Source organism: Adiantum capillus-veneris, chromosome 28 (assembly GCF_014529385.1).
Source record: "Adiantum capillus-veneris isolate H3 chromosome 28, ASM1452938v2, whole genome shotgun sequence".
Classification (NCBI taxonomy): domain Eukaryota; kingdom Viridiplantae; phylum Streptophyta; class Polypodiopsida; order Polypodiales; family Pteridaceae; genus Adiantum; species Adiantum capillus-veneris.
In genome coordinates this window covers 103,045,228-103,069,688 of record NC_140958.1, presented here as the reverse complement: position 1 = coordinate 103,069,688, position 24,461 = coordinate 103,045,228, and the positions used below count along the sequence as shown (strand labels likewise).

The window sequence follows — 24,461 nt, the reverse complement described above, 5'->3', positions numbered from 1 at the left end:
AGCTAGAGTTTACCACAGAAGAATCTCCGGCCACTAACCACAACTCTCGGCAACAACGAACAAATTCTCGAGAATCTCGTGAAAGTCAACCACAAAGGCTTCGTTTGACACCTCAACAACGAGACACCTTACTACAAGAAGGCTGATGTTTTGGATGCTTTCAAACAGGACATAACTATTTTGATTGTCCCCAACGCACTAACAGTCCTGCGGAGCCCACTTCCGCGTCGACGGTCGACAGAAACCCAGGACCATCTCCAGCCAAACGAGCTAAACCGGCCATTGGATTAGTACCTGACATCTATGGCATACACCTTGAAAGTACAAATGAACTGTGTCGAGCATATAACAAAGTCAACGGTTTGAAATCCCTAATTTTCTTTGACCCAGGAGCTACAGAGGACTTCATCCATCCACAATTCTTGAAGCAGATGGACTTTAATTATGATGCAGAGAGTGGTGAAATTGAAGTTGAGCTAGCCACAGGGCAAACTCAGAAAGTGGTGCCACTCATTGGTGCTCTTCCACTGACTATCCAAGCTTATCATGGAAAAGACAATTTCCACATTATGAAGTTGGGCAATTGTGACGTTCTCTTAGGCATGCCTTGGCATGACAAGAATGATGCGACTCTCCAAGTTCGGAACCGAACCATCACCGTGATGCAGAAGGGCAAGTCAGTCGTCCTCAAAGTTCGGTTGTCCAAACAAAACCCTGAATGAACTCTCTAGTTGTCCTATAGTTAGATACTTTTAAGCTTTGTTTCAGAAAGTATTGTTTGAAGCTTTGTTTGAAATGTGTTTGCAATGGATGATATCTGTTTTGAACCTGTCTTGGTGCCGATTTGAATTGTTTGACTCTAGTTTTAATACTGGTTTCAATGCTTGGTGATTTTACTCCCAGGTGGAGTAGTGAGAAAAGATGTTTGAGAATGCTTGTTCATACTCATGGCCCAGACCCTTGTGGTTATTTGCGGGGGGGAGTATTGAATGATTAAAAAGTGTTGTTTTTACTCATGGCCAGGACCCTTGTGGTTATTTACGGGGGGAGTATTGTTGTTGTTACTCATGGCCCAGACCTGCATGGTTATTTACGAGGGGAGTATTAAGAAGTCTGAGCAGTGGTTACTCTCAGCACCTCCAAACGACGCAAGCTGCGGTCTGGGGGGCGTTTGGTTGTAAAAGGCCTCTATATCTCATGGCCCAGACCTTTTTAGGTTATTTGCAGGAGGAGTGATGAGGGAGTCGTTGAACAGCTCATGGCCCGGAGCTGGATGGTTATTTGCGGGGGGGGTGTTCATCGGCGGCTTTATGTTTCTATGTCTTGTAACATGCATTTGTGAGCATTTGTGTTGCATTGTGATGTGCCAATTACTGAATATTCCTAATTGGATGAGATTGCCTAGGTATGTAATTTTTTAGTGCATCAAGACACCCATGGAAGATCAATACGGTCTGGGTGTGATTGACTAATTTTACTACGCCAGAATATCAAGAGTTCCGATCTGGGCAAAAGGAGAAGCTAACTCCTTGATCAAAAGAGCAGAAAGGAGAAGCTAACTCCTTGATCAAAAGAGCATAAAGGAGAAACTAACTCCTTAATAAAAAGAGCAAACTCATTGTCCCTCGGAATGACCCTCGGAAATTTTTATGAGCTAACGTGAGTTGTTTTGCAGATATGTTGTAATCGCGGACGATTACTCTCTTTCAAGAAGGGGAGAGATAACAAACTACTGACGTGTCAAAGCCCTATAAGAATGGAGCCAACTTGCAGGTGTTGGCCGAGGGGCCTAAACCCTAAGAAGAACAAGTTACAAAAGAAGAAGTCCTACCAACTTATGGAGACCCCGTTCGATGGGGCCCCAAGTGACAAAGGATTAAAATAAAGAAGAACCTGCGCACACACATAGAAACTGATGACGTGACAGAATTTCGAAAATTGCGTTGACATGGTGACGTGGCAGGCTGTATAGATTTCCGTGTTTAGCGTTGGTTGATGACGTGGCAGGCTGTACGGATTTCCGTGATTTACGCTTGCAGCTTTTTGGATTTGCTTTTGGACCAGATGCTTTTATGTTTGAAGGCTTTTTAATGTAAACTGCTTTTTAGGCCAAGGGCCTTTAAATATGAGGTTAGTGCTCATTCTCTCGCATGCTTCCTAGAGAAGGTGCAGAGTCTGGAGTACCGGTGAGGCGGTCCGGGGCGGGCAACAAGAAGAGCAACCTCTAGATACCCTTCAAGGCTCCCGTACTGCTCAATGGGGCTGGAACGCAACACAACACAAACCAAAACAACAAACCCACAGCCAAATCCCAACTACACAAGGGGCACCACCTAGTTTAAGAGCGAACTGGGACGCAAAAGAGGAGAATCGTTAGAGCAACCCACAAACAAGCAAGGAATTTACACTAACCCTAACACCAATGGAACACTCACACACACTAAAACACGAGAGAGAGAGAGAGAGAGAGAGAGAGAGAGAGAGAGAGAGAGAGAGAGATGGTGTACAACTTAGCTTCAACTTTATATTTTGCACAAAAAAGGAACTTAGAGCTTGCGGAATCAAGTGACAAGATTTGGTTATAGCATCACTAGCACATTGTCTTAGGGTTATGGGAGCCCTCTCACCATCCACCCTCTTACAATGGTAGCCAAACAATAGCCAATGAATCACAAGCAACAAAACAACAACCTTCAATGAAACAAGTCACCTTATGAAGTTGAATGAGTTTGCCAAGCCAAATTGGAGGAGAAGCGTGAGCCTTTGGACATGAATTGCACCCAAAACTACAAATTCATTGATGTTGGGGTAGATACAACAATGGTAAGAAGAATATCTTCTACTTGCACTCACTCAAACTAGCTCAAGCTTTTCTATGCACCAAGGTGATGGTGTATAGAAAGTTTACTCTCTTTACAACCAAGATAGAACTGGCGTGTGGTACGCTCAATCTAGTGTGCAATGGTATAGTGATGTCTTTTACAAGGCGGAATGGGTTCTATTTATAGGTTTTAGAAGCCTTGATTATGATTAAGCGTAATCAATTTTATTAGGAAAGATCAAGGATTATGAATTTCAAATGATAATGGGGTCTCTCTTTTCTCTTTGAGTCACATGGATGTGGGCTCAAGTAAGAGAATTATTGATGTGGTGAAGGAGAGAAACTTCCATGGGAGTGAGTGAATTTGGTTTACTTGTGCGGTTGCCTACTCCATATGTTGATAGTGTGGGTGCATTTTTACAAGAGAAGTTAGTTGTTAGTGATAATAATCACTAGAATTGTTAGTAATACATTTACAATGGGTAGGATGAGTTGATTTGATGAAGGAAGAGGGGTGAATTAAAAGAGAATCATTGAGATGGTGAAGCTTTGAAGAAGCTTGAACTCACCCTTGTATAGATTGTGGAAAAAATGACCGCTGGTCTTCTTCTTCTTCTTCGCTTCTTTACGCCGCCGCCACGGTTGACCACCACGATGAAAAGAGGATTTGTTGATGAAAAATCCTCAATTTGCAGAAGTTATCATGGTTAAGATGCTGAATTTTAGATATTTTTAGGAGAGGTAAATGAAATTGTAACATAGAAGCAATAGAGAGAGACATGGAGAGGGTGTATGTATGTAGAGGTTCATAAAAGAACTATAGGGATGAGAGAGAAGGGTAATGGTGAAGACGGTGGGAGAAGCCATGGAAATTGCAGGTTTGAGTGAGGGAAGGAGAGGGAGGGATGTGTAAGAGTGAGTAGGTCTGTGAAAGGGTGAGAGAAGACTAAGGGCTACTTGTGAGAAAAGTGGGCAGAGTGAGATCCACTCAAACAATCATAGCTCACCGCTGGTAGCTCCAAAAATCATGAAAAAATTTGAGGTGATTATTCAGAGCGTGGGCTACATTTTCTCTTCTGACTACCGCTCCAAATTCGGAGTGGAGAAAGGTGCCAAAATTATCACCAAAAAGCCTGTTTTTATGCCTGCAAAAGTCTTTTAGTGGCCCCCTCCTTTGTTGAATTTGTACAATGCATCCAAGGGTGAGCCCCTCCTTTGTCATATTATAATACAAAGCATCCAAGTTGCCCTTGACCCATGCATGGAGGAGGATTATTGGTGAATAAAGAAATATATACATGGTGGGACTAGTGTATGGACTATTCATGGACTTTAGCTCAATGAGCACATGATGTTAGAATAATGAATAAAAATAATAATAAAAATATGGAGGAGTTATGGATATGGAAAGATATTGGAATCATATGATATGGTCCCTCCTTGAATTATTTTGGGTGAAAGAGGAAAAGGTATGCAAGTAAATAATATAATAAACGTAACCAATGAGTAGAAATCAATTTTTTGTTTTCACGAGGGTGAGGGTGAAAATGTAGGAGTGATTTGTATAAAGGAAAAATATGAGGTTAGAGTATGTACATATTGGCAAAAAATATAATTATGGTGTAAGAGGATGAAAGAAGGTGTACATAGGTTTAATAAAACACACCTAAGTAGAAATATTAAAATACCAAAATAATTATAAAAAATCCTTATATGTAGGCTATATATACAATGAAATATTTACACACAAAGAGGCCATAATATACTTTTATTTTTTTATTTTTTTTATTTTTTTGGCTCAACTAGCCCAGTGACTAGCTAGCTGAGGGTTTTTAAGAAGATATGGGAAAAGCCCCCTAACTCACACATGCCTATGTACAGTGAAATAGTAGGGTTAGCCATAGCGTTCGGGTGAATTTGGTAGGGTGGAGTAACTTACTATGGCAATTATGGAGAGCCGAAAAATGGCTATCACCGGCTTGTACTGTGTTGATGCAATAAAAAGAAATACCCAAAGGGGCGCCAAGGTTTTGGGCCAATACTCTCTGGGGTGGAATTCCGCCACTCCGTGTCGCATGTGGTCTCTCTCTTTCAGTTCAGTTGTTATTGAAGTGCTAAAATTCTGTTCAATCTATTCTTTTCTATTGGCACGTGGTGCCCGTCTTGTGAGACAATGGGGCAAAGGTTTTCAGCAAGGTTGATCTCAAAAGTGGAAGGTAAGGGTATTCAAAGGCAATATCTACAAGACTGCCTTTCGCACAGAGCGAGGTTATTGGGAGTATGCGGTTATGCATTTTGGATTGACAGGTGTCGTGGGTACATTCAACCGTCTCATGGTAGACCGTTTCGGCGATATGATTGGTATATGTGTGTTCATCTTTCTTGATGATGTTCTCATTTTCTCTGCATCGTGGAAACAACATGAAAGGATGCTTTGAAAAGGTTTAAGTCCGTTTAGATGAGTGTCAACGTACATTGCAGCTAAGAAGTCTAAGTTTTTTCTCACTGAAGTTACTTTTCTGGGTTATATCATTTCTACAGAAGGTGTCAAGCTTGATCTCGCAAAGGTGGAACAGGTTCGTAATTGGGAATTGCCCAAAACTGCATATGATGTGCGTTCTTTTCTTGGGTTATGTCAAGCATATAGTTTGCACATAAAGAATTTTGCACGCATTGCCGCACCCATGACAGAATTTTTGAAAGGGGTGAAAACTCGCCGACAGCGCGTAGTTTTGGTCGAGACAGCCGTTGAGGCTTTTTCGGCTCTCAAGGTTGCGGTGACAGAAGCGCCGTGTCTCATCCTTGGCTCTTGGGACAACCCCTTTGAGATATGGACGGATACGAGCAATGTCGCCATATGTGATGTGTTTCAACAGCATGGCTGTCCAGTTGCATTTCTCAATCGGAAGTTAAATAGTGCCGAAAAGAATTATTCAATTTATGACAAAGAAATTTCTGTTATTCACTCTCTCAAGCATTAGAAGCATTTTTAGTATGGTAGAGAGTTCACAATTCGCACAGATCATCAAGCCCTCAAGTGGCTCCAGTCTATGCCTAGTGTACATCGGAGTGATCGCCAAGCACCGTGGTCACAATTTTTTGAGCAATTTGGTGGTTGATTGAGTATGTGTCTGGCAAAGCTAAACCTGTTGCAGATGCGTTAAGTCGCAAAGGACAAATCCTGGCTCTTGAGTCAAGATCCACAATTTCTATTCAAGGTGTCTCTTTCGACAGCATGAACCAATATACAAATTCCGAGTTTGGTAAGCAATGGTTGCAGGCTCTTGCTTCCCAAGGGCCTAGCAACTATCTCATTCGTGAAGGTTTATTGTATTTTCGTCACCGTCTATGTGTATTGCCCTCTCTCAGGACAGCCATATTGCACGATGCTCGTGACTCTCTCACGGGTGGGCACAGAGGAATGAACACCACTTTGAAAAAAATCAAAAGATTCTTTTATTGGCCTAAAATGCGAAAAGATGTGTTTGGTTATGTCACACAGTGTACCATTTGTCAAAAATTAAAAGATCCTCGGGGTAAGCAGCAAGCCCTCTTGCTACCACTGCCTATTCCTTGTTACCATATACATGTGGTAGTGATGTGTGTGAACACACTAGGACCGCCGGGGCATTTTTTCCCTCTTTAGGAGGTTTTTTCCCCCGTGCATTGTATATACGCCCATCACTCTAGGGCTATCTATCTTTCCATTGCACACTAAGTAACACACTCTCTATTGTGTGTCTTGAGCTTCCTTCGTCTTCTCCAAGCTGTGTGTGTTTTTCTGCAACCCTAATTCCAACAATTGGTATCAGAGCAGGTCACGTCCTCCCGGGCTTAGTTGCCAACTGCTCCAGCACACGCCTGCTCACTTTCTCCGATTTCAGTGATCTTTGGCGAGCGTTCGCAGGTCGACAAATATTTTGGGAGAGCTCAAAGAGCATGGTCTGCTCAGAATTTTGATTTGGGCTCATTTCGGCCTCCGTTTCCACTACAGGCAGTACTGCACAGGCTATTTCGTCATTTTGTGCAGAATTTCTGTCAGTGCCGTTTTCTGCATAACATGTGCCTTATAGTCTTCTACGGTTTGTGCTATATAGCACAGGTTGTTCCCGCTCCATTTCTCCTATTTTCGGGCAGTTTTCACATCAGGTGCAACATTTACCATGGCTTACAACAACACAGATGTGTTCAAGATGTTTGCTGCTGAGGACAGGTTGGATGGGGACAACTACCCTATGTGGACTTATATGATGCAACATGTTCTTGTGTCAAAGGGTATCTGGAACATTGTGTAGGGCATTGATGTACGTCCTGGTTCTGAGGATGTAGGCGATGTTGAGGATGTTGCAGGTCTTGCTGCAAGGATTGCAGCTGTTAGAGTTGTTTTGCCTACGGCAGAACAAGCTCTTTGGGATGTTAAGGATGCGTAGGCTCATGCATTGATTGCGTTGTCTGTGAAGCGCACCATTGTTCCTCACATCCGTTCAGCAAAATCTGCAAAACAGGCTTGGGATATTCTAGCAGGTCTTTATGCAAGCCGCAATGAGACTAAAATTGCTTTGCTGCGTAAAGAGCTGGAATCGAGATTATGCATGAGGAAGATGATATGGACACTTTCTTGCTAGTGTCAAGGATATCAATGAGCAACTTATTTCTACAGGTGAAGTCATTTCAGACAGTTCCCTTGTGCAGACTGTTCTTGATGCCTTACCAGATTCCTACCAGACTTTTGCTAGTACTTGGAGACTGATGACCCAAGGAAATCCTGGAGTTGTCAAGTTTGATACATTATGCACATTGTTGTTGCAAGAGTCACTTTCTAGAAAAAACAGGACTAGGCAGCGTGCAGTTGAACAAGCTTTTATTGCTTCTCAAAGAAAGGGTGGTAACAGTAATGCAGCCACTTCTTATGGTTCTGCTACGGGTGGCAAAAATTCTGTTCCTAATGCTTCTGTTGGCAATACTTCGTCTAGCAATTCTGGTGATAAGGGCAAAAAGAAGATGCATTGCCATTATTGTAAAGCCAATGATCACTTGATCAAGTCGTGTCCTAAGTTGAAGGCCAAAGAGGCTAAGAAGAAAGAGGGTGGTTCCACTTCAAATGTTGGTTCCACTACAAATGCAGCCATTGTTGAGTCTTCTGTGAAAGGAGACTATGTTGCTGATGTTGATGCAGAATGGGCTTTTAGCGCAAAGTGCACTTACAATCCTGCTTGGCTTGTTTTATCCCAAGGGGGGATCATTGCCGCTAGACTTACATGCTTTTTCGGGCTCAGATTGGGTTGGTTGTTTTGACACGCGAGTGTCCACGAGTGGTTTTTGTTTCATGCTTGGCAGTTCATGTATATCTTGGTTGAGCAAGAAGCAACCTACTGTGGCCACTTCGAGTTGTGAGGCTGAGTACAGGGCAATCTTCACAGCTACGGTTGAGTGTGTATGGCTCAGACGCCTTATGGCTGATTTGGGTGTTGGACAGGACACTGCCAACACTATCTACAATGACAGTCAGAGCGCATTGGCAGTTGCGAGGAACCCAGTTTTTCATGCTCGCACAAAGCACATTGAGGTGCATTACCACTATGTCAGGGAGAGGCACTCAGCAGGAGAGATCAGCTTGGCTTATGTGCTAACACAGGACAACCTTGCAGATCTTTTCACAAAGGCATTGTCTCGTGAGAAGCTTGAAGCTTTCCGCAAAGCTTTGGGCTTACTCCCCTTTGTGGACTGATCATGTCCTCAGGGCATGGCACTTCCCTTTACTCATGTGCCAGCTCTCGTTCACCGCATCACTCCAGGGGGGATTTGTTACCATATACATGTAGTAGTGATGTGTGTAAACACACTAGGACCGCCGGGGCATTTTTTCCCTCTTTAAGAGGTTTTTTCCCCCGTGCATTGTATATACGCCCATCACTCTAGGGCTATCTATCTTTCCATTGCACACTAAGTAACACACTCTCTATTGTGTGCCTTGAGCTTCCTTCGTCTTCTCCAAGCTGTGTGTGTTTTTCTGCAACCCTAATTCCAACATTCCTGACGGGCCATTTCAAGATATTTCTATAGATTTTGTGGCTAGCCTTCCGCCTAGTTTGCATTCAAGGAACCCTCAACGTTTGACAATTGTTGACCGTTTCAGCAAATTTTGCATGTTGATTCCTTGTAAGGCCACAATCACTGCACAAGATGTAGCACGATTGTTCATTAAACATCAGTATTCCCTCTGTGCTTTGCCAAAGTCAATCGTTTCTGGTAGGGATGTTAAGTTCACGTCAAATTTTTGGCGTGCTCTCTTTGAAAATTTTGACACAAAGTTAAATTTTTCATTTGTTTTGCATCCAAAATCAAATGGTCAAACAAGAATTTACAATCAATTGGCTTTTGATCTTTTCAAGTCATATGTGCACGATCAACAGTCTCATTGGGAGCTCTATCTCCCATTGATCCAAGCAATTTTGAATGACTCTTATTCCTCTGTCATTGGTAGAACTCCGTATGAGGCAGCTTTTGGCCGTCCGTTCCAGTCACTTTTGACTCGATCGGTCAGTCCATTGCCTAATGCCAATGCTAAAAGTCAGTCTTTGGATGAGATTACTGAGAGTGTGAAGCTTCGACTAAGCAAGACTCAGGAGTCTTATTCACGGCAGGCTAACAAGCATCGTCAGGATGTTACTATCAATGAAGGGGATTGGATCTTTTTGAGAATCATGAAGCAACGTCTTAAGCAAGTAGGAAAGAAGTGTCCTAAGTTGTCTTTCAGAATGTATGGTCCATTTCCTGTGAATTAGAAAGATCAATGAGGTTTCTATGAAATTACAATTGCCTAACTCATGGTCAATGCACAACGTTTTCCATGTTTCTTGGTTGAAAGTGTTTCAAGGAATACCTCCAGACGACATTTTCGTAGAAGAACCAGAGATCATTGATGAAGCCAAAGTGATGGAACCGGAGTAGATATTCTGCATCGGTTTCGCCATGGCTCAAAGAAGCAAGTTAGACAGTATTTTTTGTAGTTCAAGAATCGAGGAACACACAAGGCAATGTGGTTCGATGAAGAATTTTTCAGAGATTATCTAGAGTTGTTGGTAGACTACAAGGAAGCCATGCAACTCGATACCAGTACCTCACTTTAAAAAGGAGGGGATATCACGTGCACATCTAATCCTATGTGCATGTGGACAAGCTATCTCAGGTCTAGGGTTCAAGTTAGCCTAACAAGTGTTCTCGCACCTTTGTGAGCCTGTGCGCAGGCCGTGCATGTCCACGCACTTAGATTAGTTGCATATCCTCTAAATGCACACAGCATGATCATTAACATGACATTCAGTACCCATCATGAGCATTTTATAGAGCATAGAACCCTTTTTCCCAAAATACACATTTTTCACTTATTTATTAATAAGTGACTTCTGTTGGAAAACTAAGGAGGGCAAATTGCTAAGGAAATATATAAGAAACTAAAGGGTCACTCAGTAGAAGCAAAAGAAGTATCAGAAGGAACTCAGGCAACTTGCAGTGCATCTTCTCAGTAAGACCGGCAGGAAACCATCAGCGTTTTGAGCCTCCTATACCCTACGTCAGCCAGCGTTTTCACATTAGACCAGCCAGTGTCGCTGAATTCAGCCAGCGTTTTCCAAATCAGCGAGTGTTGCAAAATTCAGCAGATCAGTCCTTTCAATTTCAGATTTCAGCCCATCCTCCTAGTCGTCGTCATAGTCGTCGCGACAACGTCGGCAAGTTCATTGCATCTAGACCATTGTACCAGATTTGTGCAATCTATAGCCTAGACCTCTCTGGCAATAGAGAGGGGGGCCCTTGGAGAGGGTTTGAGAACCGCTTGGTGTCGTGTTCTTCTCTCTCTCTCTCTCTCTCTCTCTCTCTCTCTCTCTCTCTCTCTCTCTCTCTCTCTCAGCACTTTCGTTCACAGTAGCATTCACTTTGTTTGTGATCATTACACTCTCTCTAAAGGAAACGAAAGGCTCTCCCTTCCGTAAGTAAAACGAACCTTTGAGGACAGTTCCGAGAAGTCATCTTGAGCTATAGCAACATTCATTTCCGCTACACCTTACACCCGATGGTCATGCCACGTCATCACTTTGTGAACCTTTGAGCACAGTTCTGAGCACTCATCTTGAGCTATAGCAACATTCACATCAACTGCACCTTGCACCCGGTGGTCATGCCACGTCATCACTTTGTGACATACTCCCCTCTTGAAACAATTGTAATCGCCCTCGATTACGCCTGCAAAACAGACATAAGACAGAAACTAGTTCAATAGACACTGACTCTTAAGTACTAACACACTAGACAACACCAATCCAGCACTTGCACAAAGACGACAATTACTGAACAATCATATCAACAATCATATCACTTTCCCTCAAGATCTTGGATGAGAATTAGGATCTACCGGCAATGTACTTAGCAATCACATCTAGATCTACATAGATCTCACCGATGTCTTGATTGACTAAAGTCTTGTTACACTTCATCTCTTCGGACAACCACACAGAAATGCTGCAATTCTTAAGCTATAGCAACATTCACTTCCGTTGCACCTTACACCCGGTGGCCATGCCAACGTCATCACTTTGTGACATACTACCCTCTTCAAAGAATTGTAATCGCCCTCGATTACGCCTGCAAAACAGACATAAGACAAAAACAAGAGTGCTTCGTTAGCTACATTGTAGTGTGCAGCAGATACAAAGATGACATTCTGAAGCAGATTAATACTTCTAGTTCTGTCTTAACACATTTATTGCTCAAGGGAGGGAGGAGATAGAGAGAGAGAGAGAGAGAGAGAGAGAGAGAGAGAAAGTGCGTTCCAGGAGATGACATTCTACACAAGAAGCTCGTCGAGCACTTTTCTGAGCTTCGTAAGTATTTGGTATACATGTCAACCAAGCCATTTCCAAGCACAACGTCTTTTTCCAATAGCGTGTACGTGATTGCACTTCGTGAGAGGCCATCTCTTTACATCTGCCGAAAACAACCCCGAGCTTCCTGGCCCTATCTCTATTGGGCATATTCTGCAACAATCAATGCACTCCAAGAGACGACCTTCCGGACAAGAAGAGAAGCTTCCAAAGCAAGTTTTGTGCTTTGTGAAGTACACCACATTTGGCATACATTTGGCACGCATAGGTGATTGCATCTAGACATAGGTCCTCACTTTGCATCAGCTGAAAACAGCCTAGAGCTTTCTGACCCTACTCATGTTTTGTGTATCTCGCAATCAGTGCATTCCAAGCGAACAGTAAGCTCCTCAGGCACTTTTGTTGCTTTCTAAAGTGAACCACATTTGGCATACATATCGACCAGGGCAGTGCCAAGCACGACATCTCTTTTCAATAGCCTCTGACTAACAATATCATCATGAATTTTTGTGTCTGTATCAGCATCTTGTGTAGAGACACATGCTTCAAGATGCACGCATAGGTGATTGCATCTAGAGAGCAATGTGTTCCAAGAGACTACATTCCGGACAGAAAGCTCCTCAAGCACTGTTTGTGCTTTCTCAAGCACACTACATATGGCATACATGTCGATCACTAGGGTAATCAATTTCATGTGCAAGAAACTAGTCTTAATGGGCTGCCTATGATATTCATGATCATCATCATCTTCATATGTATCCAAATCACAATATTCATCAGGATACCACCCGTCAACAACTGTCAAAATAAGAGGAGCATGATTTGACCAAGCTCCCACCAGAAACATATCAACTAAAGCACCACCAAGCACAACATCTTTCTCTAACAGTTCGTGACCAGCAATCGTAAGGTGCATTCTCTCACCCATGTCAACATCTCGCGTAAGGCCACATGCCTTCAAGGTGCCATTGTAGGTGACTCCACCTAGAGACATGCCTTCCCTACTCATGTTTTGTGTATCCCGTAATCAATGCATTCCAAGCGAAAAGTAAGCTCCTCAAGCACTTTTGGTGCTTTCTAAAGTGCACCACATTTGGCATACATATCGACCAGGGCAGTGCCAAGCACGACATCTCTTTTCAATAGCCTTTGACTAACAATATCATCATGAATTTTTGTGTCCATATCAACATCTTGTGTAGAGCCACATGCTTCAAGATGCACGCATAGGTGATTGCATCTAGAGAGCAGTGTGTTCCAAGAGACGACATTCCGAACAGAAAGCTCCTCAAGCACTTTTTGTGCTTTCTCAAGCACACTACATCTGGCATACATGTCGATCACTAGGGTAATCAATTTCATATGCAAGAAACCAGTCTTAATGGGCTGCCTATAATAGTCATGATCATCATCATCTTCATATGTATCCAAATCACAATATTCATCAGGATACCACCCATCAACAGCATTTGAAATACGAGGAGCATTATTTGACAAAGCTCCCACAAGGAACATACCAACTAAAGCACCACCAAGCACAACATCTTTCTCTAACAGTTCGTGACCAGCAATCATAAGGTGCATTCTCTCACCCATGTCAACATCTTGCATAAGGCCACATGCCTTCAAAGTGCCATTGTAGGTGACTCCACTTGGAGACGGGCCTTCCCTTTGTGGTTGAAACAAAACAATGCTCCCTTGCCACAGCCATGTTGACAATACCCTGCAATCAATAGATTCCAAGTGAAAACATTCCAAGAAGAAGTAACCCACTATTATGGAGTTGAGTGTGTATCCTACTCACTTGGTACAAATCCTTCTTCTGAGTACAGGCTTTTAGTCTCCTTTTGAGCGAGGAACCCTCATTTTGCATCTGATTAAAACAGTTGGGAGCTTCCTTGCCACAGCCATCTCCCACATATCCTGCAATCAACACACTCCAGAAGGCGACATCTCATCCATGACTTTTGTTGCTCTCATAAGGTCACCACATTTGGCATAAATATCGACCAAAGCATTGCCTACATGTTTCCCTGACTAGCAACCACATCGTGAATTCTCTCAACCATTTGAAGATCTTGTTTAAGGCCACAAGCCTTCAAGGTAAAAGCATTGCAATTGGAGGCATGCCTTCCCTTTGCATCTGGTAAAAACAGTCCATGGCTTCCTTGCCATGGCATAGGTGATTGCAACTGGAGAGAGGCCTTCCCTTCACAATTAGTGAGAAACATCACAAAGATTTCATGGCATATCCATGTCGGACATCGCATTCTTTTTGTGTTTTCATAAGGGCACCACATTTAGCATACAAACCGACCAAAACATTGCAAAGCGCGACATGTTTCTCCAACACACCCTGATTAGCAATCTCATTGTAAATTCTTTGGCCCATATTGCAAGGCTTGCCATAACCATGCTGAGCTTCTCCAGCAATCAACCCGTTTTAAGAGATGACATTTTGGACAGAAAGCTCAACAAAAACTTTGTGCTTAAAGGAAATTCATCAACCTTAAAAAGGAAATTGCAAACAATATTGTGGAGCTCAACGTCTGTCCTACTGACTTGGTACAAATGTTTGTCTAGTCTAAAAAGAAAAATCGTTGCTTTTGACTCGTCATCAAGCTCATTGCAAACAATATTGTGGCGCTCAAAGTCTGTCCTACTGACTTGGTACAAATGTTTGTCTAGTCAGAAAAAAAAAATCGTTGCTTTCGACTCGTCATCAAGCTCTTCCTGTCTATGCTTGACTTGTGCAACCATTTGTCAGTGGATCTGCCGCAGCACTGTAGATAGAAGGTTTCAAACTCAGTGACACAAGATATTTATCGCCTTCGAAAACTGAAAAACAGGACTGTGTTTGCTCGCTTGTGTGTGTGTGTGTGTGTGTGTGTGTGTGTGTGTGTGTGTGTGTGTGTCTGAGAGAGAGAGAGAGAAAGAGAGATAAAAAGCATTCAAAATAGTAGAAAAAGCTCTAACCACGTGGAGGCTTAAGAGAGAGAGAATTCAAAAGAGACTGAAAAACAGGACTGTGTTTGCGCGCTTGTGTGTGAGTGTGTGTGTGCGCGCACGTGTGTGTGTGTGTGTGTGTGTGTGTGTGTGTGTGTGTGTGTGTGTGTGTGTGTGTGTGTGTGTGTGTGTGTGTGAGAGAGAGAGAGAGAGAGAGAGAGAGCATTAAAAATAGTAGAAAAGGCTCTGACCACGTGGAGGCTTGAGAGCTCGAGAATCAAAAGAGGTTGCTATGCTAACGAAGTAACTAGTTCAATAGACACTGACTCTTAAGTACTGACGCACCAGACGACACCAATTCAACACTTGCACAAAGATGACAGTTACTGAGCGATCATATCACTTTCCGTCGAGATCTCGGATGAGAATCAAGATCTATCGGCAACATACTTAGCGATCACATCTAGATCTACACAGATCTCACCGATATCTTGATTGACTAAAGTCTTGTTACACTTCATCTCTTTGGACGACCAACAGAAATGCTACAATAAATTCCTCTTCAAACAAGCACTCTAAAACGACTCACATAAAAGAGCTCATGTACACAATCAGATCGAGAATTCCTAGTTCGAAGTACTCCTATCATAAAGTCATCCAGCAGAATACTAACCAACCGTTATGTATCCCAAAAATTCAAAAGAAAATCAATGACTTGAATCATATCTAGGTAATCTGTGACAAAGGAGTGGAGCAACTCCCCTCTTGTGCAATCCCGACTGCACCAAATTCAACCCTGCTGATCTCCATAATTTCGGGATAGACGAAGCTAGACCGAACGCTTCAAGGTAAAGTTCAAGTATCCGAGGAGTATCTGCTAGGTCCTCCTCCTCCATCCACTTCACATCCAAAGCCGGATAGTTCCAAAATCTAACCAAGAACCACCGTATCACTTTATCTTTCACCTTTCTTTCCTTGTGAGCCAGTATCTGTTCCGAAACGAGTCTCTCCTCGCCCTCTTCTACTTTAGGTTGCTCGTCAGGCTCCCTGTCGACTGGCAAGTCACCTTTGAAAGGCTTTAACAGACTCACATAAAAGCATTGTGAATCTTCCAAGTATCAGGCAGCTTCAATTTAAAGGAGATATCGTTTATCTTTTCTTGAATCTCGAGAGGGCAGTAGTAGCGCATACTCAGCTTTAAAAAAAGCCGCTCTTTCCCTTTTCGTTTTCTTAGGCGTGCCTTTTCAAACCGTAAAAGCACCCAATCATCATCCTTCAATTTCAACTCACGTCTGTGTTTATTGGCTGCCTTCTTATGTTGTGCTTGAGACTTTTCAAGGGCCTCGCGCACCTTGGCTAATGCAATGTCCAGATCACGAGTATACTGGATTGCTTCAAAAATCTTATCCTTGGTGCTTTGAAAGGGTGGCACCTTTCGAGCACCCTCGATTACTTCTAACAGTGCCTTCCCCGTCGATGAATGAATCGTGTTATTGTAGGCAAACTCCACGAAGGGCAAAAACTTTTCCCATTGAGTCTTCTGATCAGAGATGTAAGACTTCAGTAAATCCAAAACCAGTGAATTGGCTATCTCAGATTGCCCATCTGTCTGCGTGTGGAAAGAAGATGAGAACTGCAACCACGTGCCAATGTTATCCCAGATTGCCCTCCAAAACAAACTAGTGAACCGGGGATCTCTGTCCGAAACAATGGACTAAGGCATACCATGTAATCAAAAAATCTGCGAAACCAACAGTTTTGCCAGATGATCAGGCTTACCTGTCTTCTTTATCGAAACAAAGTGAGCCTGTGTACTGAATCTGTCAATGACGGTGGAGAGGAGGAATGGGGGAACACGCCCGGCACAAACACAAGGGCCTCTCTATAGCTCAGGGTATCCACAGCACCCCTGTCCTCTCGGAAAACACTTTCAAAAAACATACCTTACACTAGCAAATCACCGCCTACTCAATTTACACTGCTCACACACTCCACAAATCCGCGACACCACACACACCTACTGCCACGGCACCTACTGCCACGGCCTGTCTCCACCTGTACACATTCACAGCCGCTCAATCTCACTCTTACACAAAACATCGTCGGTCTGGGGGGGCACACACTTCCACACAACCGGCACCGAGGGGAACCATGAAAGCAGGAGAAACAGAAGGGGGGAAGGGGAAACAACAGCAAAGCCCAGCAACAGTGGCTCCATTACACTTCACCAAACATGTACATAGGTTCACACTGCCATCATCATGGCCATTTTCACAAGAGAATACAAAGGGCTTTGACACCTCTGTCAAAGAGCTCCCCTTTGCAAGCTTCAAACGGCACAAAAAGCCAAGAAAAAAGCCCCTAATTTGATTAATTTTTGACTTTTATAAGGAGGGGTCTTCAATTTGGAAATTGCCTCTTTATTGGTCCATCTGGTACCCTAATTTGGTATTTTTGGAAAGGGAGCGCACCACCTTGCTTCATCTGCTCTATCCTTCTCTTTTTTGCACTTGGGGGGGGGAGGGGGGGGGGGGGGCATTAGCACATCGCTATTGCCCCTAGACTTTTTATTATTTTTACCTTTTTTCCTCACTATTTTTTACCCCTTTGGGGTTACCCTTTGCACTGCTCTTTTGGTCTAGCTTTGACCCCTGGCCACCTTTTGTCCGGCTCCTTTGACCTACCCTTTATCAGCCTCCTCCCTCTCTTTTTTTCCTCTCTTCATGTGGCCCAGCCTTACCTTTGCTTTTGCCTTGGTCTTTGCTCAACTGGCCCTTTTGCTTTTTGCTTGGTCCACTTGGCCGCCCTCGAGCTCTCTCTTTCTCTCTCTATGCCCACTGCACGCGGGACAGCCCTCCTTGGCTATTGTTGCCTCGGCCCTTTCTTTACCTCTGTGGGATGCGACCCTTTCATGCAAGGGGGAGGCAATAGCGAGGTCGCTATTGCCCCTCCCTTATTGTCTCAAAAATTCGGCGCCCAACTGGGCCGTGAGACCCTTGTCTCCGGGCGGCCACGTCATCTCCTGCGCCGGCTACAACCATCTCACTCCCACGCGGGGGCGCGCCACCGCACCGCCTCTCACTAGGCCAAAACACTGTTGTCTCCGCCCTGCAGGGCCGCCGCCCGCCAACACAGTGCCAACAGCGCCCAACTCCATAGCTCACGAAGCTCCAAGGGAGCTCGCCTCCCTTTACACACTTCAAAAGGGGCTCACACCCTAGGTTAAATAGTCGGCATCTCTAGTACCAGGCAGCGCATGTGGGACTAAGGCGCCCACGTGGCAGCATCATGGTCCATGGCCTCAAGCCTTCAAAAAAAAAAAAAACTCCCTCTTGGGTCCTATTTTGTGCATCCATGTACTGCCTCTTTGTAAGACTACCAAGCCGCAAAGTCCGACAGAAATCTTGCATAGCCGGCAAGCTTCAGCATAATCCCCTTCGCTTTTCGACTTTTCCAGGCCCTCCCAACAAGGCCGCGAAAGACAAGAAAAGGCATCTGTCACTCCATTCTTGAGCAATGGCCCTCACATTTGAACCACTATATCTTGCTGACCGAGTGTCCGACTGACGTGCCGCCAATTTGTGCTATCTCCACATGATGCATACTATCACCGAGAACCTTGGCGAGGCCAAAATGATGCCAGATGACGCATCCTTCAATGCGGTCAAGTGGACTCAGACCCAGCCCCCGGAAAATTTTCAACTGATCATAACTTGCTATTCCGAGCTCCGATTCGCAATCCGAGAAGGCAAGCATGCTCCGTAACTCGAGCACTACACATGTATCCACCGACACCCGCCTGGGCCACCTATCCCCAACTGCCCTGTCCGTCGGGGATCTGCTACACCCTTCACCTTCAATCTGTCATATCTTTCACATCCGGGCTCCGTTTGACGAGCCGTCTGGACCAGCTTCTAGAGAACATTGAACACTACATTCCAGAGCACTGACTTGGCATTTCGGACACCTTCATCTACCATCCCCTCTGGACCATCCGGCTACACTTTTGGCCTAAAAAACCACTTCACACATACTTTTCCGCTATCCTTGGGCTGCCCAAGTCCTTGGCACCTGCCCTAGCCTTCTGCACTGCACTTAATTGCTGCCTACTAGCATAGACCATTTTCTAGCTTAGACCGACTTTGGCTACACCATCATTGCCCACCCCCTCGTTGAACATTTATGTTTAACCACACATAGGCTTACTGCACTAAAAAGCTGCACACCAAAAACAAACTCTCTATACACTGCAAAACCACCTAGTATATGTACAAAAACTGGCATCTGTCACCCGCTTTCTTTGCTCATGGGGATTGCCCAACCCCCTGCTTTATCTGTCATCAACCACATGGGTCGAACACCTTGCATTGGCCTCCTCCGTCCACTTGTAACAGCTTTACATAGTGCCACACCAAGGCACATATCCAACTGCATAGCCAAACTGCCACCAGCATGCTTTTACCACTCCAAGCATTTATTGGCAAATTGCCGCCTCGCAACCAAGCACCTCTGAGAACATCAAATGGAGCAACATCGTGCTCACTATCCAAAGACCTATCTGCATCATCACTAGTACCAAACAGACCTAACATATCTGACCCGCCCTCCCATCCATGTAAAGCTAGATCCTCATCTAGCAGATCCTGCACCTGCTCAACAGCATACTGCACAGCTGCCTTTATTAGCATTCCCTTCAACCACCACGCACAGACCTCCTTACAAAGCTTGGACACCGCCTTAGAGTCCACATCACCTGACATAGAGGGCACCAACTGCATAGGAAGCACCTCCTTCTTTGACTCTGCTCTACCCTTCTCACCTACCATGCACTCAATTCCAGCATCGTCGAGCTCCTCCTCTTCAACTGGCCCTTCAAGGTCGATAAGCACCACCTCCTTGTCTGCTGTAATCACCTTCTCTTCTATCGCTGTGTCACAAAGTGATGACGTGGCGGACAGCAGAAACCCTAATTTCTGCCAGAAACCCTAAAATTCCTGCAAACCCTAATTTTTGCCAAAAACCATAAATTCCGGAAATCGCGGAGGCGGATTATTAAAAAAAAAAAAATTTTTAAGAAAATGATGAGCGACGCGAATTTTGCTTTTGCTTTTTTTTTTTTTTTTTTAAAAGAGAAAAGACTCTCTAAGAGAGAGAGAGAGAGAACTGATGCTTTTGATTTTAAAAGCTTTTGGGGCTCTGCTTTTGGGCATCCCTTGTAACCTTTAAATTAGTGGTGAGGGCCTCACTTCTCAGAGCATCTGGACGCAGAGTCTGAGAGTGAAACCCTAACCGCTCTCTTGTACTTTGATGATTGATTAATACAAAAAGAAATACCGAAAGGGGCGCCAGTCTTTGGGGCCAATATCTCTAGGCACGGAACTCCGCGGGCCAGTGCAAATCTATTGTGATCTGTGAATTGTTTTGAAGTGGTTATTTGGTGCTGTCGCGGTTGATTCTTGACTTGGAGTGTCCAAGTTTGTTACAGTTGTATCAGAGCACGGTCGATTTCTCTTCTACGGGAAATCTGATCTCCGAATTTTTTTCCAGGGCACCTATGGCTTCAGGCAATGATCAGTCGACTCCCTCTGCATCTGGAGATGCGGACTGGGATCACAACGAAGATTCAGGCAGAGAGTATGGCCCGCCTTGGCCTACTTAGGCGGAGCGGCGAGAGATAGAGCGTCGCCAGTTGATCAGCGAGGCAACAATGATGATGCTCAATTTTGCCAAGGACCCGAAGATGGTAAAATATATGAACCAGACCTCTTTGAAAGAGGTACAGATGGAGTGGCAGAGAACCACAACACCACTCCCGAAACCCGCTCTCAAGAAACCTTCTGCCTCCAAGAAATATACGGAGAAGGAACTGGAGAACGTGGTTGATGCACGGATTGCTCAGCTTTTCGACGTGCAAAAGAAAGGCAAAAAGCACGGCAAAAAGCAGAACAAAGGTACTGACTTCCCGGGATATTTGGGTCGTCAGTCAACATTCGACAAAGCAAAGAAACGGAAGAAGCGTGTTCGATATGAAGGAGTACCCAGTTCTTCTTCTTCTTCTTCTGACAGTTCTTCTAGCTCCTCGGATTAGAGCGAAGAAGACAGAAAAAAAGCAAAAAGCGAAGCAAGACACAAAGCTTCGGAACGGGCAAGAAAAAGGCAAAGAAGGCTACATCTCGCCTAGAGACTGACAGTTCTACTGAGGACTCGTCTACAGAAAGCTCAGATTCCGATGACGGAAAGTTTTATGCGAACAAGAAGAATTTTTACAAAGCAAACCAGTATGACTTTCTCGAAGATAAAAGCAAGAAAGTCCGAGAGTTTAAGGAAGGTGGCCACTCGATCATGTTTGATACTTTTTCAGGATACTCAGATGCTTCGAAGGCTTTGTCTTTTATACAGCAGTTTGACATCGCTTTCGCGGGAGGACGCTATTCAGAGCACTCCAAGATTCGGAGAGCTGCCTCTTACTTTAAGGGGAATGCCCGTACTTGGTGGTCCACGCTTCTATTAAGCAAGACTGTGCCAGTTACATGGCTGAAATTCAAGAGGCTTTTTATTTCTTCTTGGTTGACTCAAGAGTTTGAGCGAGATATACGAGCTGCTTGGAACCATCTCCGGATGACCAAGAGCGATACAGTGAATTCTTATTGTGAAAGATTCTGGAGCTCTTTTCTACCCGCCTCTTCATTCAAGAAGATCTCGTTCAGAGAACAGATTGAGCGGTTTACCTTGGGTCTACCTACAGAGATCCGAGATCACTGCTTGGAACAGAAGTCAGCTTCTATTCAGGAGTTGATGAGTCATGCGAAGCGGGGCTTTGCCATTCACTCTGGCAGTCTGACCTACCCCACAGATGAGGCCATGACACAACGAGCCGAACAGACTTCTGGGAATGAAAGTAGAATGAAAAAGAGCAACCCAGAGAAAAAAAAAGGATGCACGACCCAAGCTTACTCCTGAGGAGACAGCTCGCTTCATCAGAGAGGGGAAGTGCTTTGGATGCGGGGAACATGGACATATTTCCGCAAAGTGCCCTGATAAGGCACAGAAAGAACAGAATGATAAAGACGACGACAGGTCTGAGAGTTCGAGAGCAGCTGAGGAATGTGGTAGAAAAGGCAGATAGAAAAGCAGAACTGGTACCACATGGCGTGGGACCTGCACCGAATCTAATGAATGAAAGTACAAACTTTGCCGCTTTCGGGGCAAAGCGAAGGATCAGGAAGCTCTTTTGAAGGAGCCAAGGCCAACTTCTTTTCACTTGGAATTGGCGGCTCGATTTGGAACTACGCCCGACAGACTGACGCCACAGGCGGAGGTAGTTCGACTGGCACCCGGATGGGATGTTGCCATTACACCGAGCATTGGCAAACTTCGTTTGCAATGACAGGGGTGTTCAGGGCACGTGAGTGACGTTCTACTCGGGATCCCTTGGTACCACAAGAACTACGCCGTGGTTGACTACCGGGCCGAGAAAGCGACTTTGATAAATGAAGGGCTTAGAGATTGTACTTGATGAACTTCAGTTTTCTTACTCATTCTTTTGGGAGAACTGAACGATGGATAAAAGTTGAATATGTTTTGACCTGAAGAAAAGAACGCCAAGATTTTTTTTCTCCACGCTCATGCAGATTGCTTTTGAGAGGGCCTGAAGATCATACCATTGATCTGATATCTGGAAGCACGCCACCGAATCGGCCACCTTATCGTGTGAGCCGAGTACAGAATGAAAAGATTATGAACTCAGTGAAAGACCTCTTGGAAAAGGGTCTTGTCCAGCTTAGTACTTCACCGTATTGCTCTCCAGTGTTGTTGGTTTTGAAGAAAGACAGATCTTGGAGAATGTGCATTGATTATAGCACTCTCAACGAAATCACCATCAAGAACAGATTTCCGATTCCTAGGATCGATGATATACTCGACAGGTTACAGGGATCCTCGTGCTTTAGCAGGATTGACTTGAAGAGTGGATATCATCAGATCAGGATAGCACCAGGAGATGTCTACAAGACAGCTTTTCGGACGACTTTTGGGTTATTTGAGTTTTTGGTGATGCCTTTTGGCTTAACCAATGCTCCTGCGACATTTAACCGGATGATGGACAGGATTTTTCGAGAGTACAGGCTATTTGTTGGCACTTTCTTTGACGACATCATTGTTTTCTCGAAGAATGAGGCAGAACACAGAGATCATCTGCTTCAAGTCTTTTAGGCATTACGAGATCACACGCTAGTGATTAATGCAAAGAAAAGTGAATTTTTTTCCTACCATGGATACACTTTTTGGGACACATTGTGTCAGCAGCACAACAGGAGTGCGAATGGACCCGGCCAAGATAGAGACTATCCGTGATTGGCCCGATTTGAGGAATGTCCATGAAGTTAGAAGCTTCTTAGGACTGTGTTCGTACTACAGGCGGTTCATACGAAAGTTTGCAGAGGTTGCTTCCCCTTTGCATATCTTGACACAGAAAGGAGTACCTTTTTCGTGGGGACCCACAGAGGTGACTGCTTTTCGGACATTGAAAGAGAAATTGACTACGGGACCAGATTTGACTTTGCCGGACTTGCAGAAGTCATTTGAAGTATATTGTTATGCTTGTGGTCGTAGTCTGGGTGCGGTCTTGATGCAAGAAGGCCATGTCATAGCTTACGAGAGCCATTTGTTCTCTAGGCCGGAGATGACAGCACAGATCTATGGGAAAGAGCTTTTGGCGGTTATCCACGCTCTTACTCAGTGGCGGCATTACCTACTCGGAGCGGAGTTCATTGTCTTTACAGACCATCAGAGTTTGCGCTACTTCTTGTCACAGAAGTAGCTTTCGGAAAAGCAGATGCGGTGGGCAAACATCTTGTCACAGTTTCACTTCCAGATTGTCCATGTGCAGGGTCAGAAGAATGTGGTGGCAGATGCTTTGTCTCGGAAACCATTGGTTCTGGCTATTTACGCGATACATCATAGGAGCTTCGAGGATATGGTCGATCAGTATGCCACAGATACAGGTTTTGCAGATATTTTCACACGGATACGGGATGGGGAGACAGTAGCTGGATACACCCTTCGGGAAGGCTACTTGATGAAAAAGACTATGTTGTGCGTTACACAACCGTTGAGGGAAAAGGTTATGACTGATTGCCACTGTCCACCTTTTACGGGTCACCGCGGCATTGCTACCACCATGAAAGGGGTAGAGAGAGATTTCTTTTGGTGGAGACTGAAGAAGGATGTGGAAGAGTTTGTGCGCAGTTGCTTGGTATGCCAGAAGGTCAAGTTTGACAGGCATAAAGCACAGGGATTGTTACAGCCTTTACCCATACCCACCCGCCCCTGGGAAAGTATTGAAATGGATTTCATTTTTTTTTAATCTCCCGAGAATACAGAATGATCACGATGATTTTCCGATTACATGGCACGCCTGAGACGATTGTCTCCGACAGAGACCCTAGATTTATGAGTTTGTTTTGGAAGGCAATTTGGGAGAACATTGGCACGCGGTTGCAGTTCTCGTCATCGTTCCACTTGCAGACTGACGGGCAATCTGAGATTGCCAATTCAGTGATTTTAGATTTATTGAAGTCTTGTATCTCGCATCAGAAGACTCAATGGGAAAAGAACTTACCTTTGGTGGAATTTGCCTACAATAACACGATACACTCTTCGACGGGGAAGACGCCATGAGAGATTGTTGAAACTGCTACGAAGGTTCCATCCTTCCTGAGCACGAAAGATTAGAAATTTGAAGCGGATGAATATTCGCGAGATTTGGATACGGCTTTTGCCAAGGTTCGCGAGACTTTACAGAAGTCTCAAGAACG

The 24,461-nt window shown here is 44.4% G+C and overlaps 1 protein-coding gene across 7 annotated transcripts in view; it reads right to left on the bottom strand.

Annotated features, from left to right (window-relative positions):
• The window catches only part of LOC147421001 (uncharacterized), a 68,368-nt gene that overhangs the window by 5,831 nt on the left and 38,076 nt on the right, over positions 1-24,461 (bottom strand). For 2 of the 7 annotated variants that reach the window (XM_086504096.1, XM_086504097.1), the window contains exons 2-3: positions 13,505-13,623; positions 13,293-13,423 (exon numbers count right to left, since the gene is read on the bottom strand). The exons of 2 other annotated variants lie outside the window; for them this stretch is intronic. Coding sequence is in view for 2 of the 5 variants with exons in the window: in XM_086504091.1 (XP_086360217.1) it covers positions 10,824-10,849 (26 nt within the window). In the remaining 3 variants the exon portion in view is untranslated. Of the gene's footprint in view, positions 1-10,823; positions 11,063-11,231; positions 11,462-13,292; positions 13,424-13,504; positions 13,624-24,461 lie in introns of all 7 variants that reach the window. 3 more of the 7 variants (XM_086504094.1, XM_086504091.1, XM_086504092.1) reach the window with 2 other exon arrangements.